This window comes from Fopius arisanus, unplaced genomic scaffold (assembly GCF_000806365.1).
Source record: "Fopius arisanus strain USDA-PBARC FA_bdor unplaced genomic scaffold, ASM80636v1 scaffold00008, whole genome shotgun sequence".
Classification (NCBI taxonomy): Eukaryota; Metazoa; Arthropoda; class Insecta; order Hymenoptera; family Braconidae; genus Fopius; species Fopius arisanus.
The window spans coordinates 481,961-498,266 of record NW_011887747.1 but is presented as its reverse complement, the minus strand read 5'-3'; the positions used below and the strand labels follow the sequence as shown (position 1 = coordinate 498,266).

The 16,306-nt window shown below is 39.4% G+C and overlaps 1 protein-coding gene across 4 annotated transcripts in view; it reads left to right on the top strand.

Annotated features, from left to right (window-relative positions):
* Positions 1-3,009: 3,009 nt before the first annotated feature.
* Positions 3,010-16,306, top strand: part of nrm (neuromusculin) — a 67,319-nt gene continuing 54,022 nt past the window's right edge. For all 4 annotated transcript variants that reach the window (XR_892959.1, XM_011316612.1, XM_011316610.1 and 1 more), the window contains exon 1: positions 3,010-3,640. Coding sequence is in view for 3 of the 4 variants with exons in the window: in XM_011316612.1 (XP_011314914.1) it covers positions 3,580-3,640 (61 nt within the window). In the remaining variant the exon portion in view is untranslated. The remainder of the gene's footprint in view (positions 3,641-16,306) is intronic.

Here is a 16,306-nt window from a genome sequence, read left to right as displayed (position 1 = left end):
CCACATATTTCAGCGGATTCATACCGTCTCACATCATGCTTTGTTTATGCTTACACAGCCATTCGGTGATTCTCGAGCTATATGTACACATACTCCAAGTTGAGACATATTGTGAGATGTTACGGTAAAACAAATATATATCTGTTGCCGCATATCTTTCATGTCACTTTTCCTCCCATGCACCCCGAGGCAGCATTGCAGACATAAAATGTATAGAGTTATACAACTGCAACCCCTACCTTTTCGTAGCTTATGGTGGGTCGAAAAATACTATATATATATGCATGACTAATGTCTGTTCATCGTCTCATCAACCTTTTTACTAGTTGTAAGTTCAACCTGCAATACCGACTAAAATATTCGAAATAATCGTTGTAGAATTGGATAAACAAACAAAAGTATATATAGGAGAATGTAAAATTTATATTTTCCCTAGACACCTCGCTAGACATTAAGATTTACTCTATGCTTCAAAATTACTGTAAATAAGCAGCAAGGCAATACGTTCAAGGATGGAAACCCGAAAGGTGCAGGGAGGATCGAAAAAGGAGAGGGATGCACAGAGGATAGTTTTAAGTTGAGCTGCATGGAAGCCCGCACATGGGCTTCTGCGATCTCAACTCTCTGTTTCCTTAGAACTCCCACCCTTCTCTCTAGTCATCCCTACTGGGTTTTACTTGCCATTGCTTATGGTATCCTCTGCACAGCTACAGCTTCACGGATAACGTACAGCAGTTCTCGGTAGTCGTATGCTCTTATTCGCTTTGGTTCCTCCACCGAATACTATTCCCCACCCTCAAAAGTTCCCGAGCACGAGGTTCATTTCGAAGTTGACGGAGTTTCCTTAAAAAAGAGAGAGCTTTCGAGTCGAATCGAGAGACGTTTAGATGGGGCATACGACGAGTTAAAGAGCGTCTTTGAGCAAAAGAAATGAGTAGAAATAGCATCAATGTATAATATGAGGATATACCCATGGAAGAATTTCCGAGCCTGCAGACTTGGCTAATGTATTGGCCAGTATCTGCTGACCAACACTCGGTTTTCGGATGCTTGGCTAGTACACTGGCCAGCTTCGTTCGCCAATACTCGATTGGTCGATATTCCGCCAATATGTTGGCCCACATCGATCCAACAAAGTTCGGCTTGTCCATCATTGACAATTCATGAGCCCCACGGAGTTTCCCCAATATCCATCATTTAAAATAATTATTGAGTATAATGACATTATAATTAACATTAATCAATGAAATCTGTAGAAATTTCAGCGGAATCAGCAATCATTGAGGCCAAGTGAATAATAAATGAAAAATTCGGAAAAGGAGGCGTTCGCGATAAAAGTAATAATTGCTGTTCATCATTGCAATTATTTTTTAATTAGATAAATTATAGAAATACTCAGTAATCGAGTGATAAATAATTTTCTATCAATTGATCAAAGAAGGACAGAAATGCGCAAAAATAACTGACTGAAATTTATGAAGTGGTTTTTATGCTTTTACTACAAGAGTTCCGTATTAGGTTAGTGGTTAGGGCGTAGGACTAGTGTGCGAAAGGTCGTAGGTTCGAGTCTTGTCAGGTACAAAATTGGAGTTTGTCGATTAGGTTTTTTCAGGGTCGATATCGTTGCCGCCGTGATCAAGGAGATAAACTAATAAATCATAAAAACGAGAAAATTTTATTTTTTCACTTTTTATTAATTAATTGAATGAGTGCCTCGGTACCCAATCATATGCTGAGCATTTACAGTCTAGTCGGTTGTTCTTTTTTATTACTAGCTTCTTTCAATTACCGTCAAAAGATTGATAATAGGAAAAATTTCAATAAAAAATAAAAGTTATTAATATTTTCGGGTAAAATTAATAAGATTCGGCTGTCAATCGGCTGCCATCATTGGGCCAATGAAGGCACCGATAATCGGGCCGGAGTTATCATCCAAGGCTCGATAGAGCATTAGGCCAGTCTCTTTTCCGAGCTTCGGAAATATTGGCACCAAGCTTGGCCGATCCTCAGGCCAATCCGGCCATCCTACATGGGTAGAGCGAATATAGACAGATACTCAAGTTCATTGCGCATACTTTTTCATTATCATTATCTAACCTTTATATTCATTATCATCAGATAGAATTTCAGTTATTCAGTCAATAATGCAATCAATCTTTATGTATATATGCAATATTAATCAACATTCCGTTGTATTTCATTAAAACGTTAATTGATTCAACTAGCATAAAAAAGAATACTACACTGAAATAAATTCCCATAGTAAAAAAGTCTAAAGTAACAGAAACATGGAAATACTGGGAACAATGCTGAATGCATTCAAAGAGAGGAAAGTACAGGATTTGCCAATCTCTCTCTCTCTCTCTCTCTCTCTCACTCCGTGCACCCACTGTATACATACGTATCACTTGAACAGACTCGTTACAGTGCACAAGCCCCGTCCACGAGAACATTCTCTCGTCCCATTTGAATCAGATGGTTAACAAGGTAGTCTTACCACCTCACTTACAAGTATTACAATGAGGACTTGATATTAGTTAGTGTACTCAATGTTTCCCACCACCTGGTTCCACAAGAATAAGTCTGTTCCTCACAACATCATTCGTATAATCAATGAACTTTATTCGGCCAATGTGTTTGGCAATGTCCTTTGTGCTTTACAACATTTAAAAAGGTTAAAAAGCCATCGAATAAAATGCCCCGAAAGATTGCTTTGATAATGTACGTATTCCTTCCCCTTGCTCTCACGGAAATTTCAATGTTCGTTTGCGTGATATGGGCCATAGATATAAGCCATGTTTGCTTCCCCTTATTTCTTTCTGGCTGTCTTTATTCAATCTTCTTTTTAATTATTTTTTCACTCCAAACTGAATTCTGGTGGGAAGAAGGAGCAAGACGGAGGGATAAATAGAGTTGCGTGTGCCATGGAAGCATGCGCAACGACCCGCAGTACGACAGGTGCGCGCCAGCAAACTAGCGAACCTTACAGTTTCGGGGAGGCAAGCGCACTTTCAACGTTGGTTTAGTCAGCCAGTCATCCGCGGGTCTATACCCCGACAGGTCGCTTTTATCACTCCGCTTGTCCACATTCAGTCACCACTCCCGCTATAACAAGTTTTTCATTCACGTACGCTCAACCTTTTCCGAAGAAGATTATCCAGTTTATCAAATTGTGTTCCATGCTCATTTTACTGGTCTATAAAGACTATCGTCAAGTCTGACAAATGTGTATCCATTAACTCCACCGTTACGTTTGCTTTGATGGGAGAAAATTTGTTTAGTGAAACTGAATCAGTGCCAACGTGCTCCACATCCAAATTTCAATCTCAAATGTCCGATAATTCGCATGAATTGCTAGTTATGTGTGGATTTAATTGTGAAGTACACAAGGTTAATTGAATTTCTTCGGAGAATTTTCAATCGTCCATTGCCGAGCCACATGTTTTGTGGAGAACTTCCGTAGTCCCCTGTGCTTTTCATCTCAAGAAGGTCATACAGCTTTTTGATTGTGCTTTTCATTGAAAGAAGACAGGGGACCCATTGTGACTCTCAGCCTCAGTAGTTGCTGAGAAGTATAGAATGGCCTCCTCAATTACTCAACTAGCTCTTGCTCAGATTTTTCTGGCACTTTGCATAAATGGTAAGTTAAATTCACCACTATATATTTATTTTAACCAATCGATGTCAAAAGCACAGCATTTAGGAAAAGATATAGAGTTTGATGTAAACAATTAATTACCTGATGGAGGGGGCAAATTGAGGGCTAAGATAAAAAAGCATGCTACTGAAACTAGATCTTAGCGATATATTGGAACCCCACGGTCAGAGCATTTTCGCACCATTTATTTCTATATATTTCTATCTATTTCAACCAACGTTTTTCCCTATAGGATATCCAGTTGAAATAATTAATTGAGGTGACATTTGGGAGTGCAAGAGAACAATTTCCTATGGTTAACCCGCCGGATTTATCGTAACGTCATACATAATGATGCAATTTCTAATTCATAAATCAACTGATCTGGAAAAATTTCTGTTTCATTTTTTTTTCCTGACCATTTGACGCAAAGACGTGGAGATATGGAGCCATTTAACTGTCCAAACAGTAGGGTTTGACCTATCCCAATTCGCAATTGGAATGTTATTTCTGTAACCACCACAGCATTCCCTCCCTCGCATTACGAGAACACATACCATTGCACCATTGCACAAATTTGTGCAGACGGTTTAAAGAGCCCTGTGAAACTGCGACAGGTGAGTTTGAAGAATGATAATTCGTCATTTTCACAAGTTGTGCAATGGGAATGCTCTACACTCTAATCATTGAACCAATTTCACTCGGCGAAAAAACTACAGCCGTTGTTTTGGTTGATTGAATGCAGAGTCGAGCTGAGGATGTAAAAAAGGGACGTTGAAGTGAGTTGTCGGGGATGGAAAATATATGTAAAGAGTGCATTAGCCCAGGTCACGGGGTCCAAAGCCGTATCTGTGTAGCCTTTATCTGTATACATATAAATGAATTAATGCGACACAGGAAACATTTACCACCAACGGAAATAATTACTTCTAGATTCACACGATAATAATAATCAAAAGCGGAGTTTTTCGCGCTCAACGGGTATTCACGGAGCGCGGTTGTCGGGTTTTACGGGTAACAAGTGAGAAAGATAGAGAGGAAAGAGAAAGTCAAGAGGGTCGTACCGAGAACTAGCTACATGAGAGTTTATATATACGGCGCGGTGGTGCCAGAACCCAGGGATCATACCCCTGGGAACAGAATGCGAGCAAGTAATCCTACTGTGCGCTTATTATTCCAACGCGTTGCGGGGAGGACTATCGATGCAATTATTTTACCCACAATGTGCATTCTTTTATCTTCTTCTATCTGCACTATTCGCACCACTATTTTTTACCTAATCCTATGAAATACATCGACCTCCCTCCATGCACCTGGTGTAATTTGGAAATCCAAGCTCATCGGAACTGAAATTTTATTGTTACGCTGCAATTGGATCCCCTATTTTGAATATTTTCATTTCGCTCATCGTTTTTTTTAAATATACAATTGAAGTACGTTGTAGAATTGTAATTTAAGCACATTAAGAGCAGCATTCGGAATGTTGTGCTATTGTAGTCAATGGGTATTAACCATATACATTTACTGCAGGTGGACACACATGTGATTTTATCTCTGTAAATCAATTACAAATGCATCCATTAATGTTGAATGTTTTGTTATCATTTTCAATTCTTATTTTTTTCATTCAACCGTTATATTGTTAATGGTTCTATGGCATTATTTTTTCGCTCTTTCCATGGGAAATCCAAGAACAATTCCCACGTGTGTCACGCATGACATACGTCCGTTCTCTATGCTATGGCGCACGGGATGTGCGTATAATCCTATTTTATTGTAGCAAGTATATCGGAATCAAAAATAGAAAGCTTTCCTAGATTTTATCGGACAGCAAGGCAAATTGTTTAGAAGATAATATAGGAAGAAATAAAATTTTATTACAATAGCGTCCTCAATTTCCACTGTTGTTTGAATTGTCAGTGTAGTATAAGCCGAAAAATATGAGTTGGATTGAATCTTTAAGGTGTCAAGTGACTTTTCAGTAACCACGTGCAGATAAATTTTATCTTAATTTATCGTTATGAAAACTTAGAAGTTCCTCTGCATGAAATTTCAAGAATAATTTCTTGACACTGCATCGAGAGTAACTTGACAAGTCTGGATAATGCACAGGTACGTTGGAAAGTTCATAACGCAGTAGAAACGACATGATTTGAATTCATTTAATGTCGCGGGTTTTTCCAATACCCTCAAATCTACCTTCAAATATATGATAAAGCTCTCCACACACCTGCCAGCCTTTCGTTTTTTTCCCTGAAAATCTGAGCAGATTTGACCAGTGAAGGTTCTTCTATTTCAGCGCACGAAGCTGTGATCCTCTTCTTTTTATATAATTTAGGTCGGACAAAGAGACCAGCGGGTAACAGAGGATTTGGGGTTATACTCTCCCTCAATAGAACGCGGAGCCTCGAAGAAGTAGGGATTGTGAAGATCTGAGGAACCAACTCGATTCACCAAACGCTAGGGGCATTATACACTCTACCACGGAACATTGCCATCAAGTGAAGGTGAACTACCATGTTACCCCTCTGGCTCGTCTACTCTCCTTTAGCCTCTCTCTCTCTTTTACTATCTCGCATTGTTTCTGAGGATTTTCTCGTTCTCTACTCCACGACTAAGCTCAATTTGGATTAACTGGCTCAGAGTGGAGCAGCCGTTAGTGCTTTGTAGCTAACTCATATTGTGAGCTCATGGTAAAAACAAGAGAATCGAGTGCCCCGCGTGCAATTGATCGGTCATCATGATCCAAGACGAAGCTATAATTAGTCCCTCAAAACAAAGACATTGAATTTTAGTGTTCAGGTGAAGAGGCATCAATGCAATAGGTGACTGTATACATATATAAATGTCATGTACTCAATATGGGAATGAGAGAATGACTAGTGTAGAAGCGCTTCTGGGCTCATTTTCTGAGGCCCCGTGGGCAACAACGACCTCCATTTCACTGACAAATGCAAATTATCCCACCAAACTTCTATCATCCCTCCCGGAGTTGTCCATTCTATTTCCCTCTATTCTACGCCAATTCAGTACCCTCCCTTGCGGCCAATGCACTGTACCATACCGCAGACTACGACTTTTCACGCGACAATTTCATTAAATTTCTATATCCTAAATATTTTGCTATCCATTTACCCTGATTTTTTTTTACTGCGAAAGGAGATTCCCTGTGAAGATCTTCCACGTTCAATGTCTCTTTCATCTATTGTGCATGAAAAAGTCCGTATTATGGCTCTAGTCTGGCGCTGAAGCATGTTATTAGGAAGACGAAATTCCCTTAATCAAATTCCCTCCATTATCTTTCCTCTATTCAATTTTTCACCTCCTCCCCCCTCCAACTTTGCAATGCCCTCTGAAGGCAACTCCCATCTTTTGTGAGGATATTAATGAAGAGATAAAATGCTGCCTCGCGTTTTCTGTCTTCTTATTTCCTTCCTTGGATTACAGATATGACGCGCACTTTCTTCGATGACATGATTTTCCAAGTTAGTCACGAATTCGTTGATCCAATTTTGCATGGCGCAAGACAAGTTATGTATACTGTAGTAATCTTAAAAAGTTGAAAAAAAATAGAGCAAAATGCACACGTTCCCCTTCGTTATAAGTATCGTATACCTACCCTGTAAAAGCCTCCCTTTGCTTCCCTTCCTTGGTGAAGGGTAAGAGGAAGCTTGGCTTGGAAGATAAGGATGTGAAACGGGGCATTCCACTCGAGTCACGCGCATTCCACGTGACCAAAATAATTCCCTGGAATACCACCGCTGAGTACAGGCAGAGTGAGAGAGAGAGAGAGAGATAGGCGCCTTATGGAGAATTTTCAACTGGTATAAAACTACTTTTTTACCTAACTTCAGCCATCTCTTTCCCTTCATGCCCTCGCAATTGCATTTCATCAGGCCAATATCCGAGTTCGAGATTGCCCGAATTTTTTCGCAAATAGCATACCGAACTCATTCATATGCTCCAGAATAGTTTTCCTCTCAATGTGTAAAAAGTAAAAATCTCGATGTATGCACTGCATGCATATGTTTTTCAAATCAACACAATGTTTGAGAGAAAACGACTGGAGAAAGATGGAGGCATGTGCATGCCCGCTGAGAAGCCAGGCGCTACGATTTCCTGCGGATGCATCACACTGGAGGTGCATCTCTGCGGTCTTATTGTCTTTTGTGCATCCACTGGCAGCCTGGGAATGCGAATTTCGGCACATTTTATTTTTCACTCCTCTGGCTTATCTGTTGTTCATTTCTGTCTGTGTTCCTGCCCCCCTTCCGGGCGTTCCCTTGAAAACATCTTATATCATCCGCCTTCTCCACACAGACCCTCACCGACGAAACACTAGTATTTGGCCAAAGAAAATACTTCAACTTTTCAGAATGTTCGTCAGTACAATCATCCGAATTCCCCCCAACTTTACCCTTTCATGACATCCGCTATAAACGCCATAGACACGAAATGGATCGTTCATGTTTTAGATAAAGGAAATACATGCGATTCTCACGTCATATCTATTTTATTTGTCAGAGAAAAAAAAACTTATATGTTTTTAGGTTGACTTGCACCCGTCAACTTCTCTCATATTGCATTCTCACTCCCCCGTCATGCCACGGGGCAGAGGAAATTTTGCCGCTGTCGTTTTCCTTTGACTTTCTTTACAACCCCTCGCTTCCTCTACTTTTTTATCTCTCCTGCCCTTCCTCGGAAACTTTTAGCATTAAAATCCCGTCGCACGCTTTGACTCGATCCTCAAACCGTATACTTTCCGCGGAGTATCCTCAATAAGCCATCTCGTACGTTGATCCTTCGGAAAAGGCTCGGTAATTCTTTGACCATTCATTTATTCCACAAACTTGTCCTCGAATGCTTCCAGCACAAAAGCTCTCACTCAACACGTAATTAAAGTTGCAGTTCTCCTCGGTGTTTCGTGTTACTCCATATTGTGTATTTTTTCATTCAACGTCCGCTATAATTGAAATATTTTCCATTATTCTCCATAAATTACGAGAACACTCCATAAGACTCCGATGGAAATGAAATTTCAATTCTCAACACTTGAGATACTTGATACCGTTTTTGCATTGCAAACAATCACTCTGATGGGGATGCACCTCAAGAAATTTTCATATCTTGAGTCAATAATGTCAATTCCCAATGCATTCCATTCATTGTTCGTACGAAACAATGAGTTTGTGTGGGCATTTGCCTCTGTCCATGCGAATGTTGTTGCACCCCAGTGACAGCGAGACGTGGCGCGCTCCAGTATTGCCCTCTCCGGACGCTTCGCGAGGAAAAAGAAGAGAAAGTAGGGAGAAGGAAAAAACAAAGAGGAGAAAAAGAGAGTGAATGCAAAAAAATTGAAAAGCTAAAAAGAAGAAATAAAATACTAGCTGAGGGAAATGACAAAAAAAAATAATGCGAGTTGGACGAGGTCACTGCACCAAATGGCTGACGGGAGGCCGTATTAGTTATCTGTCGTGCACGAGGTATATTGGTTGGCTTGATGATTGAAGCAAAAAGGAAGAACAAACAACTGAACTTTGCAAAATAAGAAGGAGAAAAAAAATGCAAATGGAAAAACCCAAGTACTGAATGTATTAATTTTTTATTTTTCCTCCTCTTTGCATTATCTCAATTTCTCACTATGTAACAACTAAATATGCTCGTGTGACTCCACCACACCAACCAATCGTACAATTAGCTGGCATACTTTCGCAAAATTCAATTAAGTCCTTGCGCTTTGCTCGCACAGAGGGCGGAAAGAGAGCCACCCCGATGGTAGTGTTCGTGAGCATATATATACTTATTCTCAAGTGTCGAGGGGAGAAGAAGCGGGTGGGTATGTAGGAGTGGAGAACAACTCGTTTATTATAAGCATGCAGAAAGAGACGAGGTGGAATATTGGGGAAGCACTCGAAAGTTTTCAGGCGAAGCAGCGGAGTTTCAGTGGCTCATTCAAGTATAGGCTAAAAATTAATTATTACATATGTGGAGTGTTCCATTAATTAGTCGTGTTCGAGGGATGGATCCATTTCGGGTGTTAACGGATCAATGTGTAGAGTATCAATCGCGACTAGTCCAATCAGATAATCACCAAGAAACAGAGTTTCTTTACAAGAGAATCAATAACAGTGAACCGGATTACCGCCAACCGATTGCGAGGAGAATGAGAAAATTCAAAAAATTTAAAAAGGTACTGAATTTCAAGGTTAAAACCCGTAGGACAAAACCACTACGACGTCCTGGCTAAGTCCCAAACATTTCGAATAAAGGCACGCATGGGCCATCTCGTAAAGATAAATAACGCATTCAACTAGACTTATAAATATCAAATTGTACGTACCAGCATCATACAGACCTCTCGGCGAATAGAGTATATAATGAGTTACAGTGAGATACCCAACTGCTTGTCCATGGATTTTAGCCCATACTGCTGACGTTGCTCGTGAATTCACAAATATAAGACACCTACGTCCTAACCTAAATAGCACCACTAACACGTTCTAGTCTCTAGTTTCTAGTCTCTGTCTTCACTTTAATGCACCGTGATTTGTTCCATCCAGTGTTTCTTTCAAACCCCTGACACTCCTAGGCTCGACTATCCTCCTGTTTTCCATCCACTCACCTTTACTCCCTCTATCACTGGCACCTATCCCTGGAGAACCATTGTATTCTATTCCAGTGAATAATTCATCGCCTCTTCTACTTGCCGTCGGGAGTATTCCCTCGTCTACGGTTTATCAGGAATATCGGGGTCGCTTGTCGATCTATCTCATCTTTCTTATATACTATTGCAATTTGTCTTTCTTCTCGACATTTATTCTTGGGTTGAATTTAACTGCAAGGCACACTGAAGAATCGCATCTCTAGTAATGCAATATTGTTTAACTGTTAATTTGCAGAATTAGGGTTCTTTGATGAATTTTATTGTTAGCCGTGTCGATTGTTCTCATCAGGTTATATCTCCGCCATTTCAGAAACTCGCAATAACTTCAGTTCCAAGGGCTTCTCATTATCTATCGAAATTTAATTGATACAACGTCAAGGCCATACCAATAAGTTTGAGCTAAAACTCCATAGAAAAAAAAATCTACATTGACAAAAAAATCATTATATTATTCCAGAAAATGTATTCTTTATGCGAGAGGATTTATTCTATGCGTACTGCTATCTTCTAACATTAGCATTTTTTATAAGGCCAGACCAGAGGAATTAATTTCTAAAATGATCGGCTAAATGTTCACCAGACCCTCCATGTTCATCACATTTTGCCCTATTGCGATTTTAAGAGGATGTGTGAACTTCACACGTACTCTCATTCATGGCTCATGTGGTACGTGTAAACTGGATGTATAATGTGTATTTTTAATTCTGAGGTGAAAAGTTTGCATACTTGTACCATTGCTCCGTACGATTAGATGCGGCTAATGCGTCGCCACTCGCGAAAGTTTTCAATTAATTTCAACTCCCAAACAACAAACGATTAACGTGCTTTCATGTTCAGTGTAGCTGTGAGTAATGACGAGATTGGCCTCGTTCACGCGATCTCCCTTTTTCCACGTACATAACACACCACTATACGCAACCTACAATAGTACATGTACATATAAATTAATTTTTTTTTGCATCTCTGCTGATTCACAGAACCAATATCCTACTGCATTTTCTGTCTCACTTTCATCAGCAAATCCGGCCACCATTAATTTTTGCCAATAATTTTTGTAACGCAAACTGCTTTATTCCTTCTCAAGAACTTCCCTATCACATTTCCGGGGAAAAAATAAGTAATTCAACGAAGGGTGCAACGCCAATTCAATCTTATCACTCGGATTTTAGACTTTTTTATTGTCAATTTTTTTTCCACTGCTTTTCTTTATCTCGCTTTCGTGACTTTTCTCCTCCCTTGTCTTGTTCATCGAGTGCCGCCTTTTTCCAGCGTCTTATCCGACCAACTTAACGCCCCAAAGATCGTTGTCGATGGTAAGAGACAGCGAAGGGGCGGTTCACGGTGGGAAAATGAAGGAAACCTCGAGGATTCTCATTCGCATCGATTTACCCGTTAATATCATCACCGGAAAATCTCGGCGGAAGTTTTCCCTTTGGACTCTTTCCGTTTACCTTTTTCCGTCTCAGGTGCACTGATAGAACGATTTGCTTATATCAAACCAACAAACATTTGGTTAAGCGTTCGTTTATATTATTATATATTAATATATATGATTAATCATATTTGATTCGATTGTTCATATGCTATTCGATTGTCACAATTGTTATTGTCCAATTAAAGTTGGACAGGTCGTTCGGTGTTATCAAAGAAATCGAATCCATGAGAGATTTATCAACGGATGAAGACTGAGTATAATGATGCATGAACAATTTTTTGCTAATACGTCAATAGACACATAACCGATTAATATTCATAATAATCTCACAATTGCATCACTTCAATCACTGGTCATTAATTTTTTTTTTAGTGAATCCTTGTTATCAGTAAACTCACTCTCTGGAGTGAGTTTCAATCACACGTGTTCAAATTTTTTTTCAATCGCTTAAGCCAATGGGGTTTGTTTTAGGGACCTATTTCAATTTAGAGTTTTGTTCCTTTTTAAAATCACTGCAAGCTGAAGTGACCTACTCGGTGTTGAATAGCTGAATCCAATTTAAGGATCACTTTCACTTTTTTACGTAACATTTCCATGTTTTTTTAAGGAACATAGTTTTTAAAAATAATTAGCTAATAATAAATAACATATTTGTCACCCCAATAACTAGTGGTCCAATGATAACGTTACCTAATCGTTCACTTGGGTCATAGATTACTGCTGTCGGAGCAACGCACTTATATTGTTATGTAATTACCTCATTAGATGGTGATTACCCAGCTTATGAAATATTAACCGAATTGTTCGCTTAGTTTACCGACTTAATATTAAATTCATTGTACGCCCATGGATTTTGTTTCAAAGGGGGAATACTTATAATACCGTCTTCCCGTGAGTGTCATGGGTAAGAAAATTTATTCCCACAGTGGCTTCTTGTATACCCCCTCCACATTATTCGACCAACGTCACGTCGGGTTGCCGTCTGAGGTCAGCTCAATGTTCTCTGATGCGTGCTTCCGTCTTACTCAAGCTAGTTCCCACCCGCTCTTCGCCAATCCCTCACAACGCAGGTACTACCTTATAATAACATAAGTAGATCAAAAGACGTTAAAAATTATATGGCCTTGCACGTCACGGTCATTCGCACTAAATTCTAAAGTTCTTCTCCTCCTTTTGTCTAATGTTTGGGCCCGTTAGAAATATCAACTCACCGCTTCTCCATAAAAGAGTGAAAATACCTCCTTAGCTCAGAATGAGAAAAATATAAAATATCCCACGAGGATCATTCAAGTAAATTGACTCTTTGAAATGCATTTCGTTTCCTACGTATTTCTCACAATTATATATAACAAGTAGTATGGCCCAGGTAGGAATTCAAAGGCTCGACGATGGGGCGAACCTTTTGCAAACCTTGTTTTACCGAGGCTTGGCAATATGAGGATTAATACAGGCCTGAACTGACCTTGACTTGTTGAGGGTGGGATATATTAGGCTGATAACAGGCTCCTGTAAACCTCAACTCAATGAGCCTCGACGGACCAGGTTTATACTCAGGCTTGGCCGAGGCTTTATCCATTGAGGCTAAGTTAAAAGCCCTTGGAATACATTTGGACAATTCTGGCTCCCTTCAGGCTGCTGAGTCCAAGCCTAGACACAGACTCGAATCATTCTTGTTTTGATAAGAATGGTTCATAACAAGGTGAATTGAGGCTTCTGTCAGTGTCAGCGTACTGGGCCTAAATAGCCTAAGCTTATATTCAGACTTGGCTGAGGCCTCGTCCAGTGAAGCTGAGTTATGGGCCTTCATAATATTTTGAATCTCCTTAGGCTGCTTGGTCCAAGGCTCAAAACAGATTAGAACCAGCTTTGGTTTCTTGAGTATGACTTATATCATGCTGAGTACATGCTCGGTTCAGTCTAAGCATGCTGAGGCTGAGCATACTAAGCTTATCATTAGGTTCAACCGAGGCATGAATCATTGAGGCCCAGTTAAGATCCTTTGAAATACCCTGTGTAAACTCTGACTCGCTTCAAGATTATTATAAATAATAATAATAATAGTAATAAAAATAATAATAACAAGAACAATCAATTCGTTGCAGATAAAACAAATTTGTGCGTATGTTCGTAATGAGGATTAGGAGTCACCGAGGAACGGGGGCCGGGGGGTTGATCGAGAAAAAGTAACTTATGTTAATAATGTAAATTAAGTAAATAGTTAGTAATGTTGGTTGAATTACACAAATAGAACGTTATTCAACAACATTATTTCTACAAAGTTGACATAGACTTCATAAGTACAATTGAAAATGACAAATCATAGGCGCGCGTTAGCTTAGTGGTAAGGCGTAGGTTTCGTAATGTTAGGGTCGTGCGTTCGAAACTCGGTTGCGGCGGTCAATTTTTAAGTTAATTAATTAGTTCTTTCCAATGATCCATTCATCAGGGATAGGTAAATTGGGGTGAAATTGACTTGTATTAGTAACTACAAAATAATTATTTTACTTTTTTTCATTATTTTGATCAATAATTTCTAGATAAATTAAAGGATTAGTTAACGATTGGATCAAGCTTGGATCAAGCTTGGTTCAAGCTTGGTCTCAGCTAGGACCAATGGTCAATTCCCACCTGGGAAGAAGCACTGATATTTGAGGCTCCGACAGTCTCTGCCTTTCAAAGCTTTGGAAAGCCCTGGGTTTCAAGCCTTCGGCAAGCCTTGGGATCGAGGCTCTACCCCCTGTTATGATCCAAGGCTCAACAAAGGCTTTACTCATGGTCAATTCCAGCCTCAACCCAGGCTTGTCAAGCCTTCGCCGAACCCTCGTCGAACCCTCTTCCCATCGTTCATTCCTACCTGGGGGTATTTCCGATAATAGTTTTTGTACTCTTTCGTGTTCGATGACGCGCACATGTATATAGAAATACTACACGGAGAAAAAAAGATTGGAAAAAACAATTTTTTTCAATCATCAAATCCAATTAAATTTGCAACGAACTTGTTAGTAACTAGCTTACTGATTCATTAATCATTTTTTGTCCGAAATTGCCCATTCATGGAGCTAAACTTTCATTCGTTTTCTGAAAATTCGATTCGCAATCGAATATACAGTTGAATCAATCCTGCGCATACTTTAATCAAGTAGATGTAGACTTGAATGGTGCTAAACGGAGAGAGAAATATATGACTAATCCGCATGAGTCCGGTCAAAAATTAGTGGTCCACTAGTCGTGGGACCAAGCAGAGGACCACCAAGGGATTCGGATGGCCTACCGGATAATTCGAATGTGGCACCGTAACTTTAAAGGGAACTCCACAGGAAAGTAGTGTAAATTTTTCGCAAATTAAGGTGCCATATTCGAATTTTCAGATGGGCCATCCAAATCCCTTGGTGGCTCTCTGATGGTCCCAGGACCAGTGGGTAACACACTCATTTTTGGTAGAATTTTCTCTCCGTGTAGGATAACAAAAGTTACGTAAACTATATTCAAGTGTGTGCATCCTGTCATCAAGACAGTTGAACCGGCGACCCACATCAGTTAAATATGGACTATGGAATTCAATCATTTGTATACTATAAATAAGAATCTTTCTGCGAATAAATTGATTTCGACAGTCCGCACGGAGGGAAATATTTAGTCAAAATTACGCAACTGTCAGTTCACTTACCAATTACAGAGTCGATTCGAAAATTTCAAGTGCCGGTACACAGAGAAAAATAACCTTAAACCAAGGTCACCCCACGAATACGTGAAAGTTCCGTAATTTTTCCGATATTTTTCTTTCTGTGCATCGTAATTTTTCACCGATAGTTCAGATAAAAATTACGGAACACCGCAAAAATAATCCGTGACTTTAGATAGAAATTACGTCACAGTTCCGTAAAATTTCCTACAACCACATTTCACTCCAGAATTACGGAAAATACACTTAATTTTCATTGAATATTTCTCTCGGTGCGCCCTGGAAATAGAGCTACGAATGACAGTTATCGCCATATTACAAGAGGGATATTGAATCATCGACACCTAGGTGAAAAAAAGACTAACTCAATCTGTGACGGAAATTGATCAAATATTCCACGAATTCTATTTTAGCAACTCGAATATCTTTATATCAATTATTTCTGCTCACCACTCCGTTCAACAGCGATGATCCAATTCAATTACAATCCACTGGATACCTGAATAAGTCGGTTCTGTTGGTAAAAATAATCAATAATTAATTACAAAAATCATACTTATTAGGACAGACGACAGTATGTATGTTGCATTAAATATACTCCTGAAAATTTTCTTATCCTGACGTCTGCAGATCGACAGTTATCGACCTCAATCTGAGATATTGTCAGATTTTTTTTCACTCATAATCTCCACGAGGTCAGAAATCTTGTAAATTACGACTTTAACTGTTGTACCTTACGTTTAGTGGTTTCTGAGTGTAGATTATTAAGTACGTGGAAAATCAAGTTTCGAGTGATAGAGATTAAGTATACAATTTCGACCAATTCATGCTTTTTCGTTGTACAGTTGGTGAAAAATTTCTGATACGCATACTCCCAGGTAGGAATTC